The 12375-nt window shown below is 32.3% G+C and overlaps 1 protein-coding gene across 3 annotated transcripts; it reads right to left on the bottom strand.

The window, feature by feature from the left end:
• Positions 1-3341: 3341 nt before the first annotated feature.
• Positions 3342-10576, bottom strand: LOC107427021 (nucleobase-ascorbate transporter 4). Of its 3 annotated transcripts, XM_025077080.3 has the most exons (14): positions 9994-10574; positions 9344-9441; positions 9072-9248; positions 8511-8611; positions 8339-8414; positions 7408-7467; positions 6815-6999; positions 6304-6400; positions 5798-5884; positions 5627-5685; positions 5220-5311; positions 4996-5073; positions 4003-4163; positions 3342-3878 (listed from the first exon to the last, which is right to left on the bottom strand). In XM_025077080.3, exons 1-14 carry the CDS (start codon positions 10184-10186, stop codon positions 3660-3662), a joined length of 1683 nt encoding a protein of 560 aa, XP_024932848.3. In that variant the 5' UTR covers positions 10187-10574; the 3' UTR covers positions 3342-3659. The 3 variants fall into 3 exon arrangements, with proteins under 3 accessions (XP_024932848.3, XP_048336187.2, XP_060676142.1); XM_048480230.2 differs by lacking the exons at positions 8339-8414; positions 8511-8611 and having other exon boundaries at positions 9994-10576; XM_060820159.1 differs by lacking the exons at positions 7408-7467; positions 8339-8414; positions 8511-8611 and having other exon boundaries at positions 9994-10575.
• Between the last annotated feature and the right edge of the window lie 1799 nt (positions 10577-12375).

Raw genomic sequence — 12375 nt, 5'->3', positions numbered from 1 at the left:
TACTATTTATCACCACTGATAATAATTATTAATGAGATCTTCTGCTATTGTTAATGTGGCAAATATTAATTAGCAGTATTTTATTTTTTGATTTTTTAATATTAAAAATGTAATATTGAAAAGTGAACCTTTTAATAATAGTCAATTAAATTGTTAAATAGTATTTACTTTTTAATTAGTACCAGTTATGACAAATAACATTTTTTCAAGATTTAAAATGTTGCAACTTAAATCATCATCAAATTTCTATTTATGGCATTTTGGTCCAATCGATTTTTTGTTTTCTTTTCTCTAACATTGTTTAATGCCTCCATTTCATTTTATCAAATATATACAGCTCCAATATAGGTGACTGTTAGGTAACCGGTGTTAAAATGCAATTTGACCTAAATTTGCAATTTACCCATCTAATTTTAATTTGTTGTAATTTAGATCCTTTAGTTTCAGAGATTTACTTTTTAAGTATCTTTATTGTTAACCATTGTTAATTAAAAATTCATATTGAACCAAAATGCAAAAAATTGAAACATTAGAATTTGAATTGCAAAACTTTAAATTTAAAATTGAAAATATAATTTCTTTTTTAAAATTAAAATGTACTAAAATGAAAGTAATTTTTTTGTCATTATTATTATTATTGCTTAACTATTATATCCTTACTTGTTGCACCACACAGGTGCATTTAGCATAAGGCATAGAGATAGAAGTGCAAAACTATATATCTATGTTGTTTGAGGGTGCTATCAAATTTTGGATTTGCAATGGCAAAGAATATATGATAAACATGTCCCAAAAAAAAAAAAAAAATTAAAGAGAGAGAGAGAGAGAAACAAAACAACCATAATTTTTTGCTTTCCTCTATAAAGTTAAGCCAACCTGATAGAAGAGCTAAAGATCAAACAAGAGTAAAGATCTTTCAATGCCAAACATTTTCATGATAAAAATCCAACCAATACTATTTGGCTATAAGGAGAAAAATAAATTCCACTATTTTTCTTCTGCACACCAAAACTTTTTGAACAACATTTTTCTATGATTTTTTTTGTTTAATGTGTTTCATACATGAATAACAAGATGTCATATGTCATACATAAAAAGACATTTAATAATTATTTTATAAGATTTATATGTTTTAAATGTCATACATGACTATAAATTCTTGGATTTACTTGATAATTAGAAGTAACAAATGATATAGCATTATTTGTTACAAATTATACCCTTCTCAACTCCATTAAACTAGGGTTTTACTTCGTCTCCAAAGAAGATACTCAAGCTTAGAGAAAGTTGGTGCAAATGAATACTGTAATTCTTTCCTGCTAAGCTGCAGCTATACACTTTGCACCACCCTGCAATCTTTACACTGTTATAGGACACAACTTCCCGACAAATTACTGCCATAAGGACATTTTTTACACGGTCTTGGTTTCATTTTCGCTCTTTTTTTCTTTGCCTTTTCCTTTTTAAGCTCTTTATTTAAAGCACCAAGTCAAAATGAAGGGAAAATTCTGTTGAGTTTGTATGGCAAGTACCAGTAGTTAAAATAATTTGTTCAAGAGATTATTGCGAAAAATCAATAATTGAAAATTTTAAATCCTTTTTTTTTTTTTCTTCCTTCTTGTATATCTCTAGTAATTCTAATAGGTGGGTGATGCAAGATGGAAACAAGAAATTATTACAAATTGAAAACAACCTTTGAAAACTTATTAAAGAAGCAGAAAATTACGCCAACCTGATCAATGGAGTTTATAATCCTGATGATTTAGAAGAAGAAGATGAAGTAGATGCTTCACTAAATGCATTTATTAGATGCATTCTTTCAATTCCAAAAGATGAGAAAGAAGATTGGAAGCACACATCTATTTTTCAAATGTTAGTTCATTGTGGAAATCAAGCACAAAAGTTTATCATTGTGGTAGCAGCAAGAATGTTGTTTCAACATCTATAATAGCGCAACTAAAACTTCTTGTTGAACCTTATCCACATCCATACAAGGCAGAATGGATTAATAGTATTTCAATTTCTGTAACTCAACGCTGTCTTATTTCTTTTTTATATGGAGTTTATAATTATTCTATTTGGTATGACGCAATTTCAATTAAAGTAACACATATTCTTCTGGATTGGCCTTGGTTTTATGATAGAGATGTGTTTCATTGTTAAAGAAAACACTTACTCTTTTATGTTTAATAATAGAAAATTTGTGTTGAAACCTATGAGGATAGCTGAGATGGATATCTATAAGGTGGAAAAGCAGAATAAGGGCTCAAATAATTCACAAAAATTGCAGCACATTCTTTCCAATAAAGAATTTGAACAGGAAAGTGAGAAAAAGTTGATTGAGGCTTAGGTTCTTCAGCTATCAGATTTTACAAAAGATTTGAAGTGATATGTGAAGCATTGAATGAGGAAATTGAGGGTACATTTACTTAAGAAGTACATCCTATTGTATTGTTTAGTGAGAAGATTAATAAAGATGAGCAAAGTATTCTCTTTATGACAAAGAAATTCTAGAATCCAATCCAAACATCTATGAGTAATTTCATACTATCAACTCGCTGGAGTTGAGTTTTTCTACGTTAGGGGAATTGATGTAGGATGGAAACAAGAAATTGTTACAAATTGGAAACAAACTTTGAAAACTTATCAAAGGTGAGGAAAATCAGATTCTAAAGCTTAAACTTTGATTTTAAATGATTTAGGATGAAGATGGGCTTATTTGCCTTTCAAAGATGTAGCCTTAATTTAATTTAGTTTGCTTATTTAATTAGAAGTATTTTATCATTTTAGTTTTCTTATGCTTTTAAAAACTTTTATTAATTAGTTTCCTTATTTAATTAGCTTTTTTATTATTTTAGTTTTTTTGATGTTGTTAGGTACTATTTTAGTTTTCTAATGTTGTTGGTGGTTTTCTTATGAATAATGATCTTTGTAACTCTTTTAAACAGTTGATTAATAAGACAAATATTTTTCTGAGATTAATTTTTTTGATTTTATGTGATACAAATCAAAACTAGATGTGATGCGTACGAATTTTACAAATGATTTCTAAAATTGTTATGATACGATACTAAAACCTATCTATTAATTTTTAATTTTTTTTTCCCCACCTATCATACTGATGTCATCAGTATGCGTCCAACCTCCTTATAATACTATGGAAATTAACAATAAATTTTAAAAATAGAAAGAGTAGAAACTCTATAGATGTTATTATTCTTCATTAATTTAACTTGGAAATTTTCATAAAGCACAGAGTGATGCCAGTTTGGTAATCCTGACACGTTTTCAAGCTAAAAAAAGGAACAAGTAAAGTAATCCTTTATATATAAAATCAAATATTATATTCAAGAGCAAATCGAACTCTTGTAACTCTGCTATATGATTGATATCTTAGTCACATAATATTAGAATTTCCATGTCTAAGAACATAATTGCAATTTTATAGAAAATGCAAATACGGTCCTCGGTCTCCTGCTGGCCCACCATATAATTTTTATGCCTTTGCAATTCAGCATTACAGAATACAAAATCCCTTCAAACTACTGCATACGGACAAGGTTTTTTTATTTTTTATAGCTATATATATTCATTCAGTTTCTTCTTTTTTCTTGCCCTCTCTTTTTCGAGCTCTTCGATGGTAAACAAGGAATGAAAAGTCAGAATGATGGGAAAAATCTATTAAGGTTGTATGGTAATGAGTAGAATTCTTCACTCCTTGTATCTGAATTATAGTATCTGAACTTTTGCCACCAGTGTCTGCCACTGTCTCGACGAGTTGAGCTGTGATCTCGACCGAGAGTAGAGTCCAAGAGGAAAGCAACTATAATTGCGACTGTTGCTGGCGATGAGAATATCACTTGCACTACGTTGTTGAACTGCAAAAAAAGCATGCATAGATATCTTACAGACAAAATGAAAATGAACAAACAATTAGGGTAACAACCCGTCGTGGGGCGTTACAATTAGACTATCACAAGCTGTCAGTCAAAGATCACTCACCGCTATTAACCCAGTGTGAACTGGGCCATGACCGGAAACTAAAAGATAGTCTTTGAAGTACTGAGGCACAGAAAGACCCAGGAAAAGAGAAAAGCCAATGATGAACATTGTCCTGTAGCTGTTTAGGTTGCAGAACTGGATGAAGTTGAGACCAGCTGCAGCTGCTCACCAAACAATGTTTTATAATTAGAAGTCAATTTGGATCTTGTTCTGTAAAAAAGATGTGTTTCAGGAGCTAAAACTAAAATAGATATCCAAAGTATTGTACATCTATAAAGTTTTCGTTTATTTCCGAAAATTTCTTTTCCTTGTTGTGACTTGTGAATCTAGTTGGGGGTATAAATTATGCTCATTGATTGCAAGTACCCGATTTGGGAGTATAAATCAAGAGCTTAGCACAGTTAAGAAAATTTGTGGTGAAGCACTTTAATACCTGATTGTTTAGTATGTCAATCACGCAAAATCAAATTTACAGAAATGGGAAGTACAAGTTTGCAAATGCAGTTGAAACCAAGAAATGAGTTAATTAATTAATGCCTCTTTTTCTTCTATTCCTGGTTAGCTAAACTTGTATCAAGAAAGTTGTTGAAATCATTGATGGATGACAAGGTGGACAAATTGTTATGACAAAGATAGTTGGAATCTAATATTGAGAGATCACTGTAAAGCAGATGAAATCAACAGAATGAATTAACGATAAGCAATACTTACCAGGCAAATCTAGCTACATTTTACAGTTTCATTGAATTTATCCCCAAATGGAAATAGAGTTTTCCATCAGTATAATAATTTGTCATTATCACACAACTTCTCACCTTTACTCATCATGATCACATACTCTTTCGTGTTAAAACAGATATCCTCTTTTACCAAAAAAACTCCACCATCACCATTCATTCAATAGAAATTGATCAACCAAAACAATAAGAGAAGAAAGTCACATTTGAATTTTTCAATCATTATTCTTAATATGAAACAGAAAAGAATACATACCCACATAGGCAAAGAGAACACAGTATAGAGCTGCCACAATTGGCAATGGGATAGAAGCAAGAACGGCCCCAAATTTTCCTGTTAGGGACGTAGACATTGACACCACCATACCACATTTAGTGAACAAAATTCAAAACATGCTATTTTTACTGCTTTTTAAAAATAAGCGATAAAGTCTTAAAGCATATTGATCTTAATGCCAGAAAATGTTATAAATGCCATACCTAAAACAGAGAAGAAAAGCATAAATGCTGCTGATATCTGAATTACTCTCCTACTTCCAACTCGTGTTAATCCTAAAAGACCTGCATTTTCACTGTTTGAAAGTACATATAACATCATTAGGTTCTATTTATACTTGCTCTATTAGCAGAAGGGATCGTACAATTGGGACATCCACACATTTCAAGAAACCAAACAGGTGAGGTGATTGGTTACTTGTATACATGAGTTCAGAACCATGACAACCTACTCAATGAACCTATTCTTTCCCATTTTACCTCTTAATCTTTTTTTGAAGCACATAAGATTATGGTTTGTTACATACTATGCATACAGAAAAATTATTAGGCCATCATATTGTGCTCATCCTATAGAAAAACTATACAAATTGCAGCATTTAGATATTTACACTGATGCTGCGGAGCCATTTCCTGTACCAAATATGCCATCCAGAAAGGTGCCTATTCCCTGAAAAAACAATTTCAGTGATTTATTACCAAATTAAAAGTCTATCTAATTGTTTCTGCTAGTGTACATAACATGCTTGATAAAAATGAAACATAATGGAATCACTTTACACCTGCCAGCCAACACCTCTGCCAAGTACAGAAGGTGGTGGAGGAGTTGCACTGCCATATCTTGAAGCTGCTATAAATGTTCCTATTGACTGCCAGCAGAAGAAATTTAAGGAACAAAAGATGTGTCAAGTAAACGAAAGGGATGTTAATTGCTTTACGTACAAATTAAGGAAAGAAAATGAATATTGAAGTCAAAAAGAAAATTAGCAGAGAAACCAAGTGTTTTCATCTAGAAATCTTTTACAACAAAGTCTTGACGTGTACTATCAACACCTTTTATGGTGTCGTGAAATGCATCCATAAAATCATATTGACAAGAGCAATCCTTATTAGGACATCTTCACATGTATCTCTATTTTTTCTATTTTTTTCTTGAATATGTTCATCATTCATAGAATCCAAAGTTGCATGCATAGCTTGAAGTAAATAGAATCTCACTGTAATCAAACTCTTCAGCAGATTATCTCACAGATTAAGCAACATAAGAAACTAGCTTAACAGACCATACCTCAATAACAGCAACAAAAGAAGCAGAAATCACTGCAACAGCATCACCAACATTAAAAGTAGGACGCCCCCATTGAAATGGATATGGAATCCTTATCCTACACAAATTGAGGGAAGATTGTCAATGACTTACTAATGCCACGGTACCCAGTTAAAGTAATCATTTCTAAAAACAAAGCATTCATTTACAACCTGCATACCCATTTTTTACTAGATACAATAGTTGGATGACCCCCTTTTATTATAATATTGATCAGAGTTTTCAACATCCACTGAAACTGTGCCAACTAGACTACACTAAGAAAAAATTTATTTGATTTCTCAAGCAGTCGGGCAAACTCATAGCTAGCTGGACTTGCAGCACGGAACTGATTAATAAGAGCATGGTAGAAATGATTTTAAAGCAGAAAGCAGTATAGCAATCAAATAAATGATTAAAATGTGAAAAGAGGGCCTTTGACAGAGATATTCAATTAAATGAATTACGGTTTTAGCAGAATATAGAAGCTCACCAAGGTGCAGCACTAATAAGCCCAGAACGATCAGTGCGGCAACTAATTTGAGTTTTGGGAGATCTGTTATCATATGCACCAGCTACAGTCAAAATTTCTGCATATGCCCAAACAATTGCAACTGAGAATAGGAGTGCAAATCGATCAAATATGCTTCTTTTCGATTTCACCAGGTAGGGAAGATACTGCAAGAAAGTTGGTTAAAGATTATTAGATATGCAAGAAGTTCAATCGAAATATATAGGTGAGCATAAGTAAAACTCTTATATATCGTCTATGTTGGTCATTGGTCATTATAATACATGCGCAGAGGAGAGAAGACAAGGCTAGGACGTGAAAACCAGCCCTCCAGTTTTAATCATTTGTAAGGATTGCCTAACCATTCGATAAGTCCTTATGTGGAAACCAAGAAGTGAAATACCTTTCTGTAAAGGTAATATTTTGTCCACCAACTTGAAATGGATATAGAAACAGAAATCTAAAATATTATAGAGCATGATATACATTTTACCATATTGTGCCTAACAAGGAATGAGAAAGTCACTGAATATGCTTCAAAATATAAAAAGGAGACTAACTAAATTGCTGCCCACCTGAGATAGAACAACCAATATAATTAATGCTGGAAGTCCGACTTCAACACATTTGGCCAGCTACGAGGATCACAAGGGGAAAAAATGATGTCATGTGATAAAATATATGCATACATATATATACATATATAGTTACCAGCAAGGAACGGGCAGTTGAATCAATCAAGAAAACGAGGTTTTCCACCTCAATCACATGCATCTTTAAAGTTTTAAGTTAATAATTGAAAACAATAAAGAATCACCTTTTTTTGCCTTTGTCACTTCATATTGGAAGGCAAACGTACCAAGAATAAAGGGTAGACTTATAAGGCACTAATACAACATGGGAATTTTCTCTCCTGTTAATTCTATATTACAGTTACAAACAAGGGTATTAAAAGGCAACAAAAGAGTTTATAAGGGAGCATGAAGTCCATTAGCGAAAAAAAGGGAATATGAAGTCACTAAATTCATGATCAACTTACAACCATAAAATTTCCTATTTTACATTAATGTTTGGTTCTTGAACTGCTCAGCCACCTTTTTAGATAGAAATACTGTATTCTCCTTTTGTAAGTTCCAAACAAGATTGGATAACCGTGAACCAATTAATGCTTGTACAGAAGTTTCAATCTTAGGGAGCTTGCTAGTGGATCCAAGATCAGTTCAGTTTGAAACCATCGTTTATTTCTTTTCTCCAACCAGAAGGAAACTGGTTTCAGGAATAATTTTCAATAATCTACACATCATCTAGAAAAAGTATGGATTATGGCCTATGCTTAAGTATGAAATAAATCTCTCAACATCATTTAGGGTGATTACCACTTTTCAAGAAGGTTGGTTGACTTGTTACAGCTATAAGAGCCAATGTAAAGAAAGAAAATGCAACATAATCCACTTAATAAGAACCAAATGGTTGAGCAATAACAGAGCGAAACTTTTGCGTGCTTACTTGAGGGAAACCAAGTGCAAAGAGCCCAAGGCCTGTTAGTGTTACAAGAGGAACCGCACCAAGAGGGCTTAGAAAGCTGTTTCATACAAAAACAAAACTAGGATCCGTAGTCCAACTAATAAAAAACTAATAAGGGCATTGGTAAAGGTAGATATGGATTTTCTGTACCCACCTTGTAAAAATTCTGACAAAACCAAAGAATCCAATTATAATTTGGAAGAAAGATGCAGCAATGAGTGCTCCTTGTAAAGCTCTCATGGATTGTTTAAACCTCTAAAAATTACGCACAGGACAAAACAAGGATTATAAGTAATCAAAAACTAAGAAAATCTATGAATCATATGCAATACAATACACCATCTCTTAATGGCACAAAAAGAAGAAACAATTAACATAACAGATAAACGATAATACTAATCAGCAACATTGTTCATTCAAATTGGATATTAATTGGTCACATAACTGAAGAAAGGACATCCCAACAACCCAGGAATGACTAAGATAATTTTTTATTATTATTTTTTTCAAAGTAGTATCATCACTGCTAAAACTCCATCAACAAAGGTGAAAGCCATCTCCAAGTGAACCCTTCTCCCTTCTTGTATCCTTTCTAAAAATATAAAAATAAAAAACAGAGTGCAAAGCTTCGACCATCTAATCAAAACCAGAGAGCAAGTGATTGACCATCTACTCATTCTATCCAATAGTGAAATGGTGAAAGGCAAAGACCAACCTGATGGGGGTCTGAGTACATGTTAAATCGTCTAGACAAAGCGATGGAGATAGTGGGGATAATGAAGGCATATGAACCCCCCATCACCACCGGAAGCCGAGAACCGAACAAAGTTTGCAAAAGCGTGTTTATACCGGCAACAAAGAGCAAAGTCTCTATAACTTCAGCCTTCTCAACCTATTTGCGAAAACGAATATTGGGTTAGAAAGAAAAATCATAAACAGGGGTCGTAAAACAATATGCAAGTGTTTCTATTTCGTGCATTCACTTACATTACCACCGCCCATCAAAGGAACTAGCATGGTGGGTATGATTACAGTAGTCCCGAGCATTACTAGGAAGTGTTGGAAACCCAGAAGTACGGCCTCAGCTGCAAACGGATGAAACAGAAATATGAAATTGATTGGCATAAATTGCTTCAAGAAATACAAAACCACAATGAAAATGAAATGAGGATTAAGATGTTAGGAAGGAGAAAAACGTGAGCAACCCTTAAACATATTTGAACCAAAAAAAAAAAAATAATAAAAAAAAATAAAAATAAATAAAAATACCCCCATTTCTCGGCTACCAAACAAAACTAGCACGACCCAGAGATTTATTCCAAAACAAGACTATATCTAATCATACACAAACAAACTTGTATATATATAGCGCAGCTGTGAGAAAAAAAATGGATACCCAACGCCAAAAAGAAAGAGGAAGAAAAAGAGTAAGGGAAAAAAGATAAAACGCGGGAAATACATCCATAAATGTGAAACTGCAAATGGGTTTTGCATATGAAACGATGAAGAAAAAGAAAGAGAAAAAAAAAAAAAAATGGATAAGAGAAACAGAAGAGTGAGAGAGCGAGAGAGGATTTTAGCAGGCAAAGAACAGAGCAGCCAGGAAAGAGAGACAGAGACAGAGACGGAGAGAGTACGCCAAGAAGGAGAACTTGCGACGCAGTAATCAATGCCGAGAAGCTGGACCTTGATGGGATGAGGCTGGAACTCATCGACCTTGGGTGGCCCTCCTCCTCCTCCTCCTCCTCCTCCTCCTCCTCCTCCACCTCCACCACCAGCACCACCACCAGCACCAGCACCAGCACCAGCACCACCACCTCCGGCTGCCATATCTTTCTCTCTGCAACAATGGCTTCCAATGCAAAAATGCGGAGGCAGAGAAAAAGAGCTGCAAATGAAAGCGTACGTATATGGGTTTTTACGTGTTTAAAAAGGATGAAGGAAATGACAAGAGAGAGAGAAAGAGAGAGAGAGAGAGAGAGAGAGATAAAGATGGTTGATAAAGTGAGTGAGGAGCTGAGAGCGTTGTGCTGTGGGTTTTATTATTAGGCGGTGACGTTTTGACTGCTTGCTCAGTAGCTAATCGCCATCATCACCATTACTCTTTCCTTTTCTCTCTTTCTATTTGTATCATACAGAGACGAGTTGCGGACTCCCACACGCTCCCTCCTTATTCTTCTCCGGAAAGCTTACCAACCCAACTGCTCTCTCTCTCTCCCCAGGTAATTTACTTTTTGTTTTCTTTTTCTTTAGTTTTTCCTTCGTATGGCTTTGGTTGGTATTGAGTACCTCTTATTTGTATTTCTATATGATCAATGATGACCATCATATTTCTTGTTTTAACCCCTCTTTTTTTTTTTTCTTTTTTTTTTTTTCAAAACTTGTCTTTTCAAAAATTTCAAAGATTAATTAAAATTTTAGAAATGGAATTCGGATCATTATTGTCTGTGCAAATGGTTACTTTTTTTACTAAATCCTATTTCCTATGAGCTAAAAAGGACCAATAAATAAAGAAAAGACAATAAGTTGATAAGTTGATAAGTTGTTTTCTTGTTAATTTTTTCCTTTTAATGCCTTATTTTTTCGTATTGAAAATTTTGTTAAATTTCTCTGTAAGTGAATGGACATTGGGCACGATCAATGCCTTATTGATGTTGTGTATGCACCCACATTAGGTAATATAAATTATTTTTGTTTCTTTATGTTTTTTTTTTTTTAAATATACATATATGTAATCCCTGTGAAATATTGATTCCAAAATTTAATATTAAGGTTAAAAAAAAAAAAAAAGAAAAACACACACACACAACATCCATCCGCATTCATACATTATGAGTCTCCTAAGTCCTCTCCAAATTTAAATTCCTAATCCATTTCATCATACTCATAAAAATAAAAGATAATAGTTTAGTAAAAAAAAATTGTTTAGCAATGAAAGGTGATAGTTTGGTAAAAAAAAATTATTGAGCCTTCACATTTATTGTGTGATGCAGGATTACGATCTAATATTTATGATACTATTAGGAGGTATCTTTTTTGTTTAAGTAAAAAAAAAGAAAAATAACATGATAACAGTAGCTAACCATATGATTATACTGATTCTAAAAGCTATCTCCTCTTAAATCACCATGTATTATAATTTTTAATGCAAAATACATATTTAAGATGTATATTTACTATTTGTTTATCATAATCTAAACGACATTCTAATTATTATTTGAGATTTTTTTGAATACTATTTAACATGTTTTCCCTAAAAAAACATATATATATATATGTATGTATATATTATTTAATATGTTTGAATCACAATCCACTGTAATTTACTTTAATTTATTTCAATTTTATGCTTTAATTATAAAAAAAAAAATAATATTCATTAAGTAAGAACACATGGACTTTATGTACTAAATGTGGTAAGCAAATATTTTACATATGGTGTTAAGATTAAGCTCTCCCCGAAAAAATGATAATGTTGTCCCTCTAAATATAATTTTTGGGCTAATTATCCATATCAAGAGGACTTATTAGACAGTTCACATGGTAAATTGGGTTGAGAAATATTTATGCGGCATATAATCCCTGTTCAGCCATTGCGAGTCACGTGACACGAAGCAAATACGGACGTCCGTACAGCGTATCTCAGTGCCAGTCTGCTAGACAGTGGCCTCTGCGCACTCTGCAGCTTCCGCGGGCTACACGTTTTACGCTATCCTGATCCCCTTTTTTTTTTTTTTTTTTTTTTTTTTTTTTTTTTTAAATTAATAAACCTAGAGAAAATTCTGATTTTAAAGCGGTTTTTGTTTTAATTATTAATTTTTAAAAACAGATTTAAAAAATAAAATTTAAAAAATATTAAAATGATATTTTCTGTTTTTTAATTTTTAGTTTAAAAATTATTTTTAAATACTACTGATAAAATATTTTTTATTTTTATAAAATTTTACTTTTATAAAACAAATAAAAATAATTTTTTATATTTATATTTTTAAAATAATATTTTAAAAATAAAAAATAAA

Source organism: Ziziphus jujuba, chromosome 9, assembly GCF_031755915.1.
Source record: "Ziziphus jujuba cultivar Dongzao chromosome 9, ASM3175591v1".
In the NCBI taxonomy this organism is placed as follows: domain Eukaryota; kingdom Viridiplantae; phylum Streptophyta; class Magnoliopsida; order Rosales; family Rhamnaceae; genus Ziziphus; species Ziziphus jujuba.
Note: the sequence above shows the minus strand (reverse complement) of the source record. Positions and strands in the feature narration are given on the sequence as shown.